Here is an 18737-nt window from a genome sequence, read left to right on the forward strand (position 1 = left end):
CAGTCTCCAGAGAATACCAAAAGGGGTTTACGCAGACACACTTACCCTATCCCGTGTCCCTATCTAATTACGTGACAATTATCATTTCCCCCTTGAAGAAATGAACATTTACTAGACAACTTATCACCACTGAATTGCTACTTATTACATCGAGATCCTGGTAAACTCGAACAGCATGGCATACCTAATTAAACATCCTAATTACCCTTTGAATGCATACCCCCCCTCAAACGTAACATTGCCCCCTCCTCTGGTACCGCAGCTCCTGCAAGGTATATCACAGGCGCTACCGTACCAGCCTTAACACTTACTGACTCACACCTAATTAACCTAACGAAATAAAGTAGGAGGGGCAATGGGCAGCGAGTCGCAGCTAACTTACCTATCCTGCTTAATGTACTACCCCCTTATGGCCTTATCCTCGCCTGAACAATCATTCGTTTTTTTTATTTTATTTTATTTTATCACATGAGAGCACTGAGCGAAGTTGCACTCCATCCTCTGGATCATCGCTCTTGCCCAACACTCTTCCAGTGATCTGGGGAGGGGAAACAAAAGGTTCCACAAAAACACAACACTTATACTTTACATTCCTACTCCAAGCATTAACGACACTATTCACAGGATATTTACACTTGACCGCCTCCCCCAGTGGATGCTAATAGACCCAGCGTTACCTGGGGAGCCAATTTTCAAATTTGCTTGCCCCAAAATTATGCGGACATCATGCCCTTGCTGCACATGTCAAGTTGTGCGGGATCGAGTGGGACTCATACATCTTCACAACACTCACACCATGGTCATCATCACATTTCTAGGTCATGGTCCTCATTTTAATCATGCAGGCTGAATCCCGTCGTGGCCGTGGGGTGGGTTACCACAAGATGATGGGGGCATCTCAGGTGCAACCATGCTCACAGGTAAGCTTTAGTCCAACCCGGACGTTTCTCCGTCCCGCTCCTTTTGATTCCCTCCCCCCTGGTAGCCATCAGCTCTAATCCCGTACAACACTCTGGAAGGGGTCTCACTGGCTCCTCTGGCCTTCCTGGGTCGCCAAGGTCCTACCCGCCTTGGTCGCCCAACCAGACCCTCTCCCAGTTGCCTCCAGACACTGTCACCATTAGCCACCAGGTGGTGAATCTCCTTGAAGGGGGTCGCAATTCACGCTCACCGTGAGCTTCAGCAATCCCTGTGGACAAGCACATCATCCCCACCCACAAAACCCACATGACTCCCCCACCCCATCGGCCTTACATGTGACACCTGCATTTCTAACACTTCGCCGACCATGACCTTCCCTGTTACCACACCATGTCCAATAAAAAATCAATGTGTGCACCATACATTTCACTTCTTAACTTAAAACAACTCACACAGCACTTCTCACCCGATCCACGCACCAGCCATTGGACAGCCACTTGTGCCCGCTTTGTTACCAATTACCCACTGTCCCGATTGTCACTCTAAAACCCAGCAGAACTTACAAACCCATGCCAATTTTCCCACAATTCATTTTTTTCCACCAAAGGAGGGCACTTCGCCACAATCTCAGCAGCCGAGCATGGCCGTATATGCTCAGCCCAATCTAGTCTCCCCGACCCCCGACAGTGATCTCCGGACCCGACCTATGAAAGGACATCTCGGATAGACCTGGTGGTTCAGCAGGAGGATTCACCCTCTCCGAGTCTAAAAGTCGATTGGAGGGTCCCTCCATCGCCGGGTACCGGCAATATCGTTGCATGTGTCCTCTTCGCCCGCACCGGAAACAACTCCCCATAAAAGGCCCCCGTGGGTGTCGGTGTAATGTCTCTTCCGGTTCCGGACCCCCTCGGCCATAATCGAATTGCTCTATTGGCTGGGCTGGACCCCGCCGCTTTGGCACACCAACTACCGAATTACCCTTTATCAAACTTAACAGTTTCTGGCAAATTTCCTGAAACATTTGGGTAATGCCAATTTCTCCCAGCCCCCCTCCCTGATACTGAATCTCTGCCTGTCGGATCGTCACCGATGGCCTCTCGGGCACCCGACCAGGCCGACTCCACGAGGCCAGCCTGGCTGCGCACTCGGCCGCTCGGTGCACGGTGGGTGGATCCTGTAGCTCCACTAGCACTCGGACCTCAGGGTCAGGAAGAGCAGCTAAAAATTTCTCTAGTGCCAGTCTGTCCCATGCCTCCACTGTAAGGTCCCGATACGCGATCCTGACTGATTGGTAAATGTCCTGTGCCAGCTCCTGCACTGTCTCACCCGGCTTTAATCTGCGGTGCTGGAGCTGGGCCCGCACCAGATCACAGTTTGCCGCGAACCCAAACCGACGGCTCAACGCCTCGCAAATGTGGGAGCTGGTCAACATCCCCTCCGCGATCACGTTTAACACATCTGCGGCTGGTCCCCGCAAAGTTGCCACCAAATTCCCTGTACGTTCCCGCTCATTCCACCCGTTTAGTCGGGAAATGCACTCAAATTGCGTCAGAAAAGCTTCAACGCTCCCTGACCCGTCAAAATTTACGAGGGGGATCACTTTTACGGTGGCCCGCTTCTCAGTTTCTCCCTTGTCCGAATCCAGCCCAGCGATCAAACACCCTTGTGGCTGCGTATCCAATTTCGGAGCCCACTGTGGCCAAAGATGTTTTGTGGTGAGGGTCTCATGGGTCAATTTTGCCTCCTGTTCCAAACGTTGAATGGACCGATTCACCTCTTCCCGCAGGATCTTCTGGGCCCACACAACCTCCTCCAAGGCTCCGTCGCGAGTTTGTAGCTGCTCCTCAACCAACCCGGACACTCTACTTACAAAAGACGGCTCTACCAGGCCTTTATCCAAGACTTCATCTTGGCTCATAATTTTATCTTGTTCGTCCAAACGAGCCTCCAATCCTTTTACCTCCTCCGCTAAATTCATCGCTTGCTTCCTCAGCTCTCCCCACTCTTCAACTTGCAGCTGCATACGAGCATCCACACAGGCACGATGACGTTCCAGGCTTTCATCCACTTTATCAACCCGAATGTTCGTTGCATCAATTTTATCTACCAATTTTTTTCGTATATTTTCCCCCTCCAATGTAATTTCTACCTTTGTTTCCTCCAATCTATCCTCAAATTTACTTTGTATTTCTCCCAATTTAACATCCACACACTCATGCATCTCAGTTTTCATTTTCTCCATCTTTTCCCCTAATTCATCCCTCATTAAATCAATCCGTGCACCCAACTGTTCCCCCATTACCCCCAATTGATCTGTCATTTCTGCCCCCTGTGCCGTCATTTTTGCCATTTGTACCGTCATTTCTGCCCTCTGTGTCACGACTTGATTTGCCATTTGTACCGTCATGTCTGCTATTAAACGTTCCAACATTGTCTGGATCGACATCGCGCCGGTTTCCGGCACTGCCGGCTCCGTTACGGGCGATGAAGCACGGTCCACGCTCTGAATGGGGGAGGTTCCAACCCTACCCCCGTCTCTCCCTTCTTCCCCCGACTCGCTGCCAGACACGTGGCCTTCCTGCTCAAACATCTGCACATCCGCCATGGTGCAGAAGTCCCGTTTGCCACCAATTAAATTTAATTTGAAAACTCCCGCCAAAATTTCCCCACGCTCGCGCGCTTTTCTGCAGTAATTTTATATTCCAATTCGTGGCGAGATTTTAATCTTGGTATATTCTCCCGATACCAAATATAATTTAGAGGGGTTCCAACATCCAACACCCTGACACCAATGTGACGTCCACAGGACTTGAACAGTCCCGCCAACGTAGAATGAGCCAAAACGATGGAGGCGGTTTATTTATTTATGACCCAAACATGGCGGTTCTAATCGCTCTACCGCAAACGGGACGAGGAAGGTGGCACGAGTCACTTTTCACTGAGTTGATGATGTTTATTTGTTTTTATTATTAACCAGAAATAACAAGACTCGGCAAGAAAAGGGATCCGGGGCGATTCGACGGGATGGTGTGGGATCGGGCGTGGGGAAAACACAGACAATTCCAATGAATATACAAATCTCAAACCCTCTAAGGCACCAAGTACACACACACACACACACACACACACACACACACACACACACACACACACACACACACACACACACACACACACACACACACACACACACACACACACACACACACACACACACACACACACAACGAGCTACTTCTGGTGGTCAGGCTGGACCGTGGTGTGGACGCAACTGTCCCTGGATCGGCGTCGGACGAGCTGGCCTTGCTCTCGTCAGGGGGGCAGGAGAAACCGTGGTGCTGTCGACCTCCTGGTCTTGGCCCAAGTCCGCTCACAGCCGCCAGGGAACCAGTTCTGGCGCCAAATTGCGAGCAGGAGAGGGAGGCAGGTCCGCCCGCCGTTCGACCCCGTACTCCGAGTCAGCAGAACCCCAGAGCCAACCAAGGTGAGGCACGAGGCTCAGCAAGGCTCCAAGACACGATGAAGAACACGATCGAATCAGCACAACAACAAGTACGCTTCCCGCGCAACAGCCTCCACACCAAAAAAACACGATCTTTTTGTCCCAATCTTCTTCCTCTTCCTTTTCGACCCCAAACAGAACCTTTTTATCCTCCTGTCCTCGTCACTTCCAATCGAGCCGTTTATTGGCCCACCGCCGTCGCCTTCTGCCAATCGTGATCACGGGGCGGAGCCATCCGCTGCACTGTCCTGCGACGTCACGGCCAGCCTCCAGGGACTACTAAAAGGGGTTTACGCAGACACACTTACCCTATCCCGTGTCCCTATCTAATTACGTGACAATTATCATTTCCCCCTTGAAGAAATGAACATTTACTAGACAACTTATCACCACTGAATTGCTACTTATTACATCGAGATCCTGGTAAACTCGAACAGCATGGCATACCTAATTAAACATCCTAATTACCCTTTGAATGCATACCCCCCCCCTCAAACGTAACAATATGTTGGGATACGTCTCGACCAACTTTGCACACCTTGATTGGGCAATATTTGCCCATTCTTCTGCACTAAACTGTTCAAGCTCAATCAAGTTGTGTGGGGAGCGTTGATGGACAGCAATCTTCAAGTCGTGCCACAGATTTTCGATTGAATTTAGGTCGGGGCTCTGACTGGACCACTCAAGGACATTTATATTTTTGTTCCGAAGCCACTCCAATGTGGCTTTGACAGTGTGCTTCGGGTCATTGTCACGGTGAAAGGTGAACTTCCGTCCCAATTTCAGCTTTCTTGCGGAGGGCAGCAGGTTTTGCTCTCGGATTTTTCTGTCTTTTGCTCCATCCATTGTCCCTTCTATCCTGACAAGTGTCCCAGTCCCTGCTGATGAGAAACATCCCCATAACATGATGCTGCCACCATCATGCTTCACAGTAGGGTTGGTGTTCTTTGGGTGATGTGCTATGTTGGGTTTACGCCAAATGTAACGTTTTGCATTTCGGCCAAAAAGTTCCATCTTTGTTTCTTCAGACCACAAAACTTTTTGCCACATGGCTTCAAAATATCCATAGTGGTTTTTTGCATACTTCAAACAGGACTCAAGGTCGGCTTTTTGAGTAATTGCTTTCTTCTTGCCATCCTACCGTACAGGTCAGACTTGTGGAGTGCTTGGGATATTGTGGTCACATACACACAGTGACCAGTCTTTGCAATTTTCCTATTGGTAGCCTATCTAATCAGTCTACTCCTTGCTTGGTCATCCAATTTGGAGGTACGGCCTGATCTCGCCAGGGTCTTGGTGGAAGCATAAGCCTTCCACTTGTTAATGATCGTCTTGACTGTGCTCCAACGGATATTCAAGGCCTTTGAAATCTTTTTTATGCCCATCCTCTGATCTGTGCCTTTCCACAACTTTATCCCAGAGGTCTTTTAAAAGGTCCTTGATTCTCATGGTTGAGCCTTTGTTGTGAAATGCACTACCCAGCAGAGAAAACCTACAGGAACAGCTGATTTTATTCTGAAATCATCAGAATCATGACAATTTAACACAGGTGGAGGTCAATTAACTTGGTGTGTGATTTTGAAGGTGATTGGTTACACCTGAGCTAATTTAAAATTGCGATTATAAGGGGGGTGGACACTTATCCAACCAAGATATCCTTGTTTTGTATTTTAAGTTAATTTTCTGAAATTTGTACAATTTGTTTTTCACTTGGAAGTTGTGGGTTATGATATGTAAACAAAGGTGGAAAAAGTCTGATTTAATGCAATTTAATTCCAGGCTACAAGGCAACAAAAGGTGAACGTTTGGAAAGGGGGTGTGGACTTTCTATCGGCGCTGTATCTACAAGTGAAAGTAGGTCAGTGGAGCTCCAGTTCACAGACGGTCATGTGACCAAAAACAATGACCTGCCTGCAGTGGATCACGGCTCCGAAGTGTTATTGTCAGGTCGGAAATTGAACCCACACCAGACATAGAATCAATATATCGCTTGCAGCCGATTATGCAATCCTTACGAATCTAAATTCAACCAACCAATCAATCAAAAAGGAAAGATGATAACTCAAATTGGCTGTGTTCTTAAAGACATTCAACGTGGGAACAATTAAAGAACACGTCAATCACCGATTGTTTTATTTAACTTTGATTTATAAGTTCCAGTTCCACGCCTGAACATTTGTTTTCGACCAGTAATCATAAACTCGACCTCTTAGTTTTGCCTAGCAACCAATTAAAATGTAAACAACAGTTAGAAATTTTAACCCTTTAGAACGTTTTGAGGCAGAGGGAAATTGAGAAGCAGATGGACGGAGAGGCAGACGGACAAGGGGGGTGGAGGAGAGGGGGACGGAAGGGGAAAGGAAGAGGGAGAAGGAAAGGCAGAAGTTATTGGCAATTACACATCCAATGAGATAGATGAAGTATGGATGGCACTATTATTTAGTAAAACAAACAAATGCTGCTTTCTTTAAAACACCAGTGGCAATGTGGTTCGGGCATCCGCCCTAAGTCTGAGAGGTCGGCAGTTTGATTCTGATCATGGCTGAATCATATCAAAGTCGTTCAATATTGGTGCGTGCTGCTTCCTCGCTTGATACTCAGCATTTAGAGGATAGAGTTTGGATAAATCCCACGTGTGGGCATTGATTGGGGAGAGAAATTTCTCCATAAATTTCCCCACTGACTGTGTAGGGAAAACCGCCACCATGACATGTTACCAGCATATTTCGGGAAGTGAGGTTTCGAGCTGCATCCAGTCTCACACACGACTGACAACATTTTACAGTCCATCTCTCATTAAACTCTGCATGCACGCAAGTAGGTACACACAATACATCCCATAACCTACGTTCACCCACAAATGTCAATCAGATTTTACAACTCCCTTCCCCAGGTCTCACCCTCTCCCCAATGCAACCATCCCTTGAAAACGTGACAATTTTCTGCACATCGTCATCCGTGAGGGTTTCCAAGGCAGTGCGATCTCCAAAGTGGACAATGTGATTTGCCAAAATCACAGTGGCAAACACAGGGAACCCATGGGTAGTGTTCAGACTTCCATCATAGTTGTTATGGTAAATGCCTGTGAGTTCCTGCAGAGAGTATAAGGAAGGAAAATTAAAAAAACAAACAAAAAAAAAGCCAAGTTCCCATAATCGTGGCGTAAACGCACATTTTCCCGAACTCACAATCTCATCTCCAGGTTTGCTTGAATCGACCAAGTCTGCCAGCAGGATAGCATCTTTGGATCGAGGGAGACGTCCAGCAGCCACTCGCCCCGGACTCTCCTGAATGGTGATACGTTGGTAGTTCTGATACACTGTCTGGGAGACACAAGTAAGTACCCCAAGATGAGTTGGTACACTGGAGAACACTGCATACATTCCCTCCAAGCCCCAAAAACGATTGCACATTCAAACCAGTTGATGGAAATACAACAACGTCAAATCATAAATATCTGTAGAGTGGGAAATTGCAGCATTGAAGGAACAGGTGCAAACAGTGCAGGGGAAGGGGTATCCCTGGAGTCATTTTGTTTCCCATACATTCCTGAAAGAAGGACTCGCAGTTCCCCAAAAATGTAATTACATTTTACTGAGCAGATAAAAAGTCCATCCAGCAACAATCACGACCACACACACCCCGACCAAGCTCGCCAACACATCCCATCCACCCCCCCCCCCGACCACCCGTGCCAACCTACCCACCCTCTCCTCCACCAACTGTGCGGAAAAAACCCACCAGCCAACCTCAAGTGCGCCACCCCGGTCTCCAAGCACGCATGCACCGCAAGTGCGCCACCCCGGTCTCCAAGCACGCATGCCAACTGACCCGCCAAGTGCAAAAGCGTCATCCCAGCGACCAAGCATGCGCACCACCCCAACGAACAGCGCCGGTCCATACATGTACGTGTCAATATGAAATTTTTGTGATATTAAAGGAGTTTACAGTGAACACAGAAATAGGGGCTGGGGCTCCCCTTTAATAGTAGAGTACAAGGTAATTGTTATTCAGTTTGAAGGGACAGATCCCCCCCCTGACTTTGCACCCCAACAAAAAAAGATTTTTCATTAGTTTTACAGAACAATCGCGTGTACAGCTCAAAAAAGCCCTGGCTCAAGCTTGTTATACAGCACGTACATTGGGAAAGAGCAGAATAACAAACAAAATGCACGAATCAAACCTGCTCCATATTGATATCAAAGGGGCCTGAAGATTGGCACTCTGGGCATGATCCCGGCTTCAGCTCCTGATGCTGGTTCTGCATGTAAGGACCCATGATGCAGTTACACCTGGCACACGTGTACTTCACTGCACTCAGCTGAGGCATAATTCCCGTGCAGCTCGTAACCACACCACGGGTACGGATCAGCTGGTTCAGGTGGAGCTGCCTGTATGGGGTATGGGGTCAAAGCAAAGCTATATAATGGCATTGCCATCACGGTCAATCGGCGCAAGATGAACGTCCAAGTGCTCCGAATGAAAAGGCACCGTGACCAATATGCAATCACCTCTTTAAATTATATATAGAGCCAGTGATTTTCCCTGATCGTGGAAAATGGACGGAACTCACAGAATTGGTGCCTTGAAACGGAGAAACTCTGACACGGAAAGAAATGGAATGTAGAAAATTACAGAAAAGAAAGTCAAGACAAGGTCGAATTATAAATAAAATATTCACTATATCGTCTGATTTTGTGTGTGCGATTCTCCACAGACCTAATTCCCGCAGCATAATTAGGAAAAGTAGGAAAAAAAAACATGCACTGCAATTTGATGCACAAGTGATAACGTCTATACTCGGAGAGCAAGAGCAGTCAAGGCTTTGCTTACGTCAATTGCAGCCGCTTCGGACGCTGATGAGCTGAGCTCTGAATCTTGATCTCTCTTACTGATATGAAATACTGTTGGACCCCGCTATTTGTGGGAGATATGTTCCTGAAAAATGCTGCGAATGTTGGGGCATTGTTTCAATGGATAAAGGGGGGATAGGTTCCCGGCGGTTGGTGATTCATGAGGGAAAATGAAAAAAAAATCTTGTGAAAAGAAACGACAAATACGCCCACGAAAACGCAAAAAAAAAAAAAAAAAAAAAAAAAAAAAACGTCAAAGCAGCTGGCATTTTATAAACCGTGAATCAGCAAGTTCTTTGAATAGCGAATCCGCGAATAGCGGAGTCCAACCGTCCTGAATAAAATTCCATCAATCAATCTCTGGAGTGCCCAGTCAAAGTGAAATTCGATTTGAAATTTCAATCAAAATATTCCCTGAAAATACAAACGCCGGTGAAAGCAAAATGTCAGTCATGACAGACGCGTGCATTCCACTTTGGAGAAACTTTTTTTAATGGTGAAAAATGGTTGAAATACAGATGAGATTGCCAAAAACAATAAAATTTTAAAAACATTAAATAACTCGAGAGTTCATTGAACACGTCACCCTGCGCAGTGTTTAGGTATGTACTTAAATAAAACTAGCATAACCCGCGCTCTGCGCGACATGTTGGGGTGGGTGTGTTTGAGAAAGGAACTGATGCAGAGTATCAGTAGTAATTTTACTTTAATGCAGTCAGTGGAATACGATTTCACTGTTTCAGAACCATTTTATTTACTTTTTTTGTACCATGCACCTCATATGGTCTTTGAGATAACGTAAGCCGAATATCACGTTACTCGAGCGCAGAACAAAGTCGAAGATAGCGCGACACGAAACCACAAACTCGGAAATAATATACAAGATAACGGTTTTAAAGTTCGTTTAAATATATATATATTTTTTTAATCCAGAAGTTTAGTGCTTTTGAAGTAGTCTTATACGCCATCCTATTTAACATGTCCAACCAAGTACAAGTACCAAATTCGTGTAAGTGACAAGAAGGCATTGCATGTTCTGCAGTGTTCAAGCGTAAAATTCAATTGAAATAAAATAAAGATCGGAAAAGTCGTGTAAACGTTTCCGGGAATTTACTGCCATTGACGCAGTGTCGATTACATCACCCTATCACATTACATGAGTTATTCGTCCCTGTTGTTTGTGTCCTTTATGTCATTCTTAAAAACAGTAGGTTTCCTGTTTGGAATGATTTTCAATTTTGTTTCACTGCCAGACAGGCAGACGGAATAAAAATATTATCTCACTCGTCTCTGCACATGTATGATCAGGATGAATTCAGAGCCAAAGTACTGTTAAACGGCAGCTTTGCTTCCGGATTAACAATCAAAATAAAGTACGACATTCAATTTAAATCAAGTTGTTCATCAATCATAAACTGACATTTGTGGACAGACGGATGGAGAGACATGAACCAATTGCTTAACCACGCTTTTCACTTTTTCCACCCGGTGTGTTTATGTCAACGTGCATACTGCCACAGCTGCAGTTTGTAACGTGTGTAACGCCGTGTGTAACGCCGGTGTGATTAACCCGTGCATGACGCCGCGGAGATTGTCCCTTGCGCGACGCCGCGGAGATTGTCCCGTGCGTAACGCCGGGGCTCTTCCTTTGTTGGTGAGCATACATGAACATCGTCATCGAGATTAATTTCGATTGAAGCGCCACGTCCCATGGATGCAGTCTGCACATTTTCACAACTGCAATTTATTATTTAATTATTTCACATGCCAGTGTCACACGGATGGCAAAATACACCGCACAGGTGTGCTGTGGAGGATTTTAGATGTGGAGACTTGAGGAACATTTTATTTTTTTTCCAATGCAAGTGCACAAATAAATTCTTCTTTTTCCACTGATAACACAAAAAAGATTTTGGGTTTTTTTTGGAAACGGAAAATACTTTTTTTTTTTTTTTTTAAATGGGGAAACCACTGACTAACAATCTGAAGTGAAGTGCAATTCCACAGTGATCCAACATTTACCTGATTAGAATGTTTACGGCATTTGAGGATCATTATCCGGGGAAATGGGGGCAGAGGAATAACTTTAAGTTTTTTTTTTTTTTTTTAACGTGCAAAATATCAAGTGGACATTTTCAAGAAGATCATTATTGTGTTTTCAAATTATCTTCAAAGTGAAACCGAACACAAAGCACTCCAGCATTCACAACTTGCATCCGGCAGACATCGGAGAGAACAAAGCAGCTCGTCGGTATCGTGTGTGACCAAGCTATCAACCATAAATAAAAATTCCCTTTTCCCCACCAAATGCACATTCACACAGCATGTACCGTTCAAGTAACCGGAGAAAGAGCAAGGTGTGGGAGCAGGTGCTTACCGCAGCGTTCTGAGCTCCTCTACCAGTGGCAGGTTAGAAATGCGGACGTGGATTGTAGATGCAATGCGATCGTATTTGGGATTCATCGAGAGAACAACCTCTTTTGCCGCTGCATCGAGAATGCTCAACATCTCAGCCGGAGCCTCGGGCAGGAAGTAAGCGAGGACGTGTTCTCGAGCTGCCAATTCCTCATAGCTCACAATGAGTGATTCGCGGTTCTCTATGGGAAAACAGTCAAGAAAATGCTCAATAAGAACATTTACAACTATGGTTGTTAGTCACATCATCCAAACAAAAAACCCCCCCAAGACCCACAAAAATCACATCACTATCAAGAACAACACTGCAGAGGTTTGTATATTGAAATCCAATGACATCAGTGGTGACACCTCGGCCAAGTCATGCAGAACAAAGGTGGTGCAGATGCACAACTTTAAAAGACACTAGATGACCCGTGAACCTGTTGGGTTCCTGTTGTGACAGCGGTTGATGAAAAAAAAAATAAAAAAAAGACCAAATTTTCATATTATTTAGTAGTCAAACTTGAACTTGAAGAAAATTTGAGCATTTACCTCATGAGTCATCGTTCGGCCAACCGGGTTCTCGAGGTATATCAACACATTCTCCATGGTTTGTCCTTGTGCTTTATGGATCGTCGTACCAAAACTTCACTGAATTGGGAATTGAATTTTTAATAATTTTTTCATTGCCCGATTTGAATGAAACGTGATACTGCGCACCGCAGGCGAATGGTGAGTAAGGTGGCCCAAAAAATTTGCACTCTCGTGTGCCGTTTTGACTGTATTTTGGGAATATATATATATATATATAAACAAGATGAGAGGTTTAGTAATATATAGATAGATGTTACGGCATCTACCATGCAAGAAACTACTGGAGCACAGTGGCATGATCCGATGATAGGGGATTCACAACCTTATGGGCAGAAAATAGCCACACATTTTGGATTGAAGGGAAAGTGTTGACAAGAGGCCACCGCTCTCGCTGTCCTCGTGGATCACATCACTCATGTGGTTTGCCACCAAATAAAGAAACTCTTAATTGTGGGAAGACATACGCTCTCATCTTGCAATATCAAATGCTGCAAAACAATCTTCTACAACTATGTTTGCAGCCAACTCAGCACCTCGTTTAATTTGGATCTAGCAGGGGCTCGGCAGACATGGCCTTTCCAGAAACTCCATGCTCTGTCACTCATCAGCAGCCCTCGTGGACGTCAGCCTGACACTCTAAGTAAGTTGCTAGCTGGAACCAATGGGTAACATGATCTTTCCCTGATCGTGACTACCACTTTGATCATAGTGGGGAAGCTTGCTTGCTCCTGTGGCTTCTTCTGGAGGTAGCCTCATTGCTGGTAGATCTTACCAAGCCAGGCAGGTCAAAGGGTAGGAGCCGGATCAACAGTCGTCACATCTTCAGGACAGATAGAGGTTCTTCAGCTTTTTAGCAGCTCATCTAATGCAAGGTAGGTACCATGACTTCAAAAATAGGAGTGGCAACCATCAAAGTCTGGCAAGTGGGTGCTTCCATGTTCTTGTGGATCCTCCCGCTGCTACTGTGGTCTGACTAAATCATTTGAGAAACATTACAATTGAGGGACAGTACTGCCAGCAAACACCAATGCTGATTCCTAGGTGGCAACTCAGGAAGCCTAAGAGGGGTAGTAGTACCCTTGATGGAGCAAATGCCATCAAAAGGCGGATGAACTCGTATTAGCCAATGGCAACCACAAAACTACACCAGTGGGGAAGACGGTGAGTAAACTGTGTCCCTGAAGCTGCAGAATTCCTTCGGTGCCCATTGGAAAGGAATGGATGGATTGTTATTTTGTTCTAGCGTTCACCACGCAATGTGACAGACATGGTCAATCACATCCTAATTAGATAAACAGAGGATCAAAAATACTATTTTTCATCGAATACAGCAAAGAACTAGAGGGGGAGCACTCGGGAGAGTGCAAAACCTCCGCCGCCAATACTGCTGGGTCACTCAAGTGAACCTTATATCTTATTCATGAAAGATGATGTCAACAATGCTGACAGTTATAGTTTTCTCCATTTTTTTTTGGGGGGGGAGGGTTGGAAATCACTTAAAACATGTAGAAATGCAAAAAAAAGAAATCGAAATTTTGTTGAAAAAAAAGTTGCAAAATTATTTTTTTCTCCAACAATTTTTTTTTTGGGGGGGGGTTGGAAATCACTTAAAACATGTAAAAATGCAAAAAGAACATTTTTTTCTCTAAATTTTTTTGGGGGTAACAATTTTTTTTGGGGGGGGTTGGAAATCACTTAAAACATGTATAAATGCAAAAAAATCCTTTTGGGGGGGGGTAACAATTTTTTGGAGGGGGTTGGAAATCACTTAAAACATGTAGAAATGCAAAAAAAAAATTCTTTTTTTGGGGGGGGGGGTAACAATTTATTTGGGGGGGTTGGAAATCACTTAAAACATGTATAAATGCAAAAAAAAATTCTTTTTTGGGGGGGAGTAACAATTTTTTGGGGGGGGGGTTGGAAATCACTTAAAACATGTAGAAATGCAAAAAAATATATATTTTCTCTAAATTTTTTTTTGGGGGGGGACCAAGTCCAAAATTTAATGGCATGATCCTTGGACCATACATAACCCCCCCCCCCACCAAGTTTTGTCGAAATCCGTCGAGGAGTTTTTCCGTAATACTGTTCACAAACAAACAAACAAACAAACAAACAAACAGACAGAAAGGGGTGAAAACAGTAACCTCCATCCATCTTCGAAGATGGCAGAGGTTAATAAGGTGTAATAAAATAATCAGAGCTATTCAAAGCAATCTAACCCATTGCTTACAGCATTTAAGATATCAGAAACTAGTCAAGGATATCAATATCAATTTTGGCATTCACGTATTATATTTTCTTGGCATCCTGGCTATGACTGCGGAGCATCGCCACTGCTCCCGATCACGTTACATAAGAAATCAAAATATTAAAGGCACAGCCAACAAAAGTTGTGCAAGAATCTCCCTTCGCAAGTTATGGAAAAGGGAAAAAGCGGATTCCACACGAGGCTCGAGGCACAAATATAAAAGTGTCGGGAGGGAATCGAGAACACGGGCCAACATTATCAAACATGGTCGAAGAATGCACACCACACACGTACGTACCTTTGCACATGTCCGAGATGCGTTCACGAAATACGTTGTGGCCTCTTTCATCCACATGTGTACGGAGGAAGTGTTTGAAACGGTTGTGGATCTCAAGACGTGGCGCAGCCATGGACACCCACTCACGCACAGAGTGCCCTTTCATGTCCTCCAGGTTTTCGATGCTTTCAATCATCTGGAAAAATGGAGGCCAGACAAGAGATCACAATACTTTTTGATGGTCTCACAGATACCCACTACTTTCTCCAAAAAAGGGAATGTTTTGCCCTTTTTGCTTTTTCCAAAACCTCAACAACCAACCAAGATAAACAACTTCCTGCAAATGCCTATACTGGATGCATAGTCTCCATAAAAACAGGGGTACAAGGAAAAAGGCAATTGTGCTCATATTGCATCTCGGGACACACAGCCATCTTTGACAGCCTGTCAAAAACAATTTTTTTTTATTTAAATAGTGGGGAGGGGGTGAAGGCGAGTTTCGGGGTGGATTGGCAGACGCAGATCAGTGAAACAGAAAGGGAGTTCCCTTGCTTGCAATTATTCACAGCAGTCCCCTTGTTCTGTTCCCTTTGTTCCTTACCTCTTCATCATCTTCGAGACCTTCTGCAGCCCTCTCTGCTAAGCGTCGTTTTCGCGAAGGTGCGCCATCCTCTTCGTCACTGGATTCTACACAAGGAATTGATGTTGTGAATTGTAAGGAAAAACAATTGACAGTTTATCGTGACTTTTATATGATCTTATGGCCTGAAAGGATAGCTTAGACTTAAAGGTACGCGCACTCGCCTCTGAGCTGTCCACCCTGGATTTTAATCTCGACCCAGCTAATAAACTGCCCTCTTGCTGTCTCACATGCACATCATCCAACATCACAAAGCACGTCATCCATTGGAAGTTAAGCCAAGTGTCTTGTCTGCTCATGTAATCATCGGCACCGTGAAGAAATTACAAATTCCTGCCCAAATGTGGAATGTGGAAGGGCATCAACAGCACGGCCGCACCACAGTAATGAGACAACCAGCTCGCCAAATTGAAATTTGCACCCCAGTCCAACAGGCACTCGCTAACTACCTTTAACCAACATCACTGACGCATGTCTTCGCTTCCACTCGCCCCCGCCCCAACCTCCCTCTCCCTCTCCCTCTCCCTCTCTCTCTCACCGTAAAGCAAGCCTCTTCCTGTCCGGGAGCCTCCCCAACCCTGATCACGATCTCGTTTATCCAACTTGTCTTCCACTTCCATTCGGGCCCCAAAAGAGAGTTCAGACATAGAATCAGCATCGTCCAAGCCCTCCTGCTCGTACTGGTCCAGGCCAGATATTGGCCGGTAGTCACTGAGGGATTGTGAGGTAATGAGAATAAAGAAATTTCTTCGTTAGGTTTTCGTCATTTGGTGGAATGTCAATTGTTTAACACGGTTCAGACATTTGTCCAAGCCTTAATTAAATAATTCAACACAGCAGAAGACAAATCAAAACATCAAAAACCAACTGTGAAAGACTTGAAAGCATTGCGCAAAAATAAATAAATAAATAAATAAATAAAACCACTGTAAATTGAAAAGCAATTGCGAAATACAGACAACGTTTCCTTATCGAAAAATGACAGCAATCAAGGAGATTACTAATGCACAATCCCAACATCGGTGGAAAGGAACAACCAAGTACAGTGCACAGGAATGTACGTGCGCACACACCGCTAACATAATTATCATGTATCGCAACCGGAAACGAGTGCAAATCGCACTGAGCAGCTTCATTTAGTTATATTTTTGGGGAAAATTCCGTGAAGTGCAGCTATTTGCTTGCGATTTACTGTGGACATGCTGCACACCCAGTTCCCTGATCAATACAGTTCACACTGTAACTGCAGGCAATGGGATATCAAATGATAATTCAGGAAGTATCGGTTTTTTGTGGGTTTGTTAGACTTCAACGCACTCCCAAAACGCTGGACGGGATGAGATAAAAACGGCTTCTTGGACTCGGTGTGTGCACAGAGGTTTGAAGTAGTTTAAAAAATAAAAACAGTCCCGGGGATTCAGGGAGAGAGAGAACACCCCGTAACCGGGGCAATGATCCTGAGAGGGCCGGGGTGATTGTCCCGTGCGTAACGCCGGGGCAATTGTCCCGTGCGCAACGCCGGGGCGATTGTCCCGTGCGCAACGCCGGGGCGATTGTCCCGTGCGCAACGCCGGGGCGATTGTCCCGTGCGCAACGTCGGGGCGATTGTCCCGTGCGCAACGCCGGGGCGATTGTCCCGTACGCAACGTCGGGGGTGATTGTCCCGTGCGTAACGCCGGGGCGATTGACCCGTGTGTAACGCCGGGGCGATTGACCCGTGCGTAACGCCGGGGCGATTGACCCGTGCGTAACGCCGGGGCGATTGACCCGTGCGTAACGCCGGGGCGATTGACCCGTGCGTAACGCCGGGGCGATTGATCTGTGCGTAATGCCCGGGTGGTTTCCCACATGTAATTCTGAGGGAACTAACTGATCAGTCAAGCCCAGTTTTTCGCTAGTTTTTCAAAAGTTACAAAAACCTACAAAACACACATTGCGTAGAAGTAAATAACTATTACACAAACCTTATGTGGTAACAAAGATGTTTTTAAAAAACAAACAAACATTCACAGTTTTAGGCTTGGGTGGTTATTTACGTGTGAAATCAACTCCGATTCTCAGCTATTATCTCGATTCTGATTCTGTGCCCGTCATGTTGCAAACTGTGCATTGTGTTTGAGTCTGTTTGTTGGTGATGTGTTGTTTGTGCATGTGCAATGTAGCAGGGAGCTTGTGTGCGTGTATTGTTATGAATCTGGCAGCCATGAGCACACAGCATTCAGGTCCTTATAGAGCAGTTATATTGGTAAGAGTGTGTTTATAGTTAGGGCCCCCTACCTGCGTCTAAGGTAGGGGGCGTTGCGGAGTTTCGTTTACAACAAACCTCCTTCACTTCACTTCACACACCGATGCCATTGCCCACGTGCGTTCGGCCACGTACGTGGGCGGAGATTTCCATAGTCTCAGACCGGGACTCCACCCAGGAAGGCAGGGGCGTGCCCCTTGTCCAATCACGCAACAGAAGGCGACTTTCCCACGACACGCCAGCCAATGAGGGTTGAGATGGCCACAGAGAGCGACTTTCCCACGACACCCTGGCCAATGGGGTTGAGATGGCCACAGAGAGCGACTTTCCCATGACACGCCGGCCAATGAGGGTTGAGATGGCCACAGAGAGCGACTTTCCCACGACACCCTGGCCAATGGGGTTGAGATGGCCACAGAGAGCGACTTTCCCATGACACGCCGGCCAATGAGGGTTGAGATGGCCACAGTGAGAGACTTTCCCACAACACACCGGCCAATGAGGGTTGAGATGGCCACAGAGAGCGACTTTCCCATGACACGCCGGCCAATGAGGGTTGAGATGGCCACAGAGAACGACTTTCCCACGACACGCCAGCCAATGAGGGTTGAGATGGCCACAGAGAGCGACTTTCCCACGACACGCCAGCCAATGAGGGTTGAGATGGCCACAGAGAGCGACTTTCCCATGACACGCCGGCCAATGAGGGTTGAGATGGCCACAGAGAGCGACTTTCCTATGACACGCCGGCCAATGAGGGTTGAGATGGCCACAGAGAGCGACTTTCCCACGACACGCCAGCCAATGGGGTTGAGATGGCCACAGAGAGCGACTTTCCCACGGCACCCTGGCCAATGGGATTGAGATTACCAGAGAGGGACTTTCCCATGACACCACGTCCAATGAGGGTGGAGATCGCCTCAGATGGCGATTCTCTCACCCCGGAGGAAAAAGGAATAAAAGGAACGCCAGGCTGGGAGCATTGGTTGTGGTTGTCGTGATCGTCGTCGTCTTGGGGGTCGCGGGTCTTGGAGCTGGCTGGTTCGTCTGGTCCTGG

At 46.2% G+C, this 18737-nt stretch overlaps 2 protein-coding genes across 3 annotated transcripts in view; both read right to left on the reverse strand.

Annotated features, from left to right (window-relative positions):
- The window catches only part of LDLRAD2 (low density lipoprotein receptor class A domain containing 2), an 814009-nt gene that overhangs the window by 111897 nt on the left and 683375 nt on the right, over nucleotides 1–18737 (reverse strand). The window lies entirely within an intron of this gene.
- Nucleotides 1–18737, reverse strand: part of MCM2 (minichromosome maintenance complex component 2) — a 51641-nt gene that overhangs the window by 26046 nt on the left and 6858 nt on the right. The window contains exons 3-9 of the mRNA XM_085894488.1: nucleotides 15974–16146; nucleotides 15397–15482; nucleotides 14817–14991; nucleotides 11654–11873; nucleotides 8607–8814; nucleotides 7612–7746; nucleotides 7324–7515 (exon numbers count right to left, since the gene is read on the reverse strand). Of these exons, the coding sequence (XP_085750614.1) occupies nucleotides 7324–7515; nucleotides 7612–7746; nucleotides 8607–8814; nucleotides 11654–11873; nucleotides 14817–14991; nucleotides 15397–15482; nucleotides 15974–16146 (1189 nt within the window). The remainder of the gene's footprint in view (nucleotides 1–7323; nucleotides 7516–7611; nucleotides 7747–8606; nucleotides 8815–11653; nucleotides 11874–14816; nucleotides 14992–15396; nucleotides 15483–15973; nucleotides 16147–18737) is intronic.

Source organism: Eptatretus burgeri, chromosome 9, assembly GCF_056783735.1.
Source record: "Eptatretus burgeri isolate ZD-2024b chromosome 9, Ebu_testis_v1, whole genome shotgun sequence".
NCBI classification, from domain to species: Eukaryota; Metazoa; Chordata; class Myxini; order Myxiniformes; family Myxinidae; genus Eptatretus; species Eptatretus burgeri.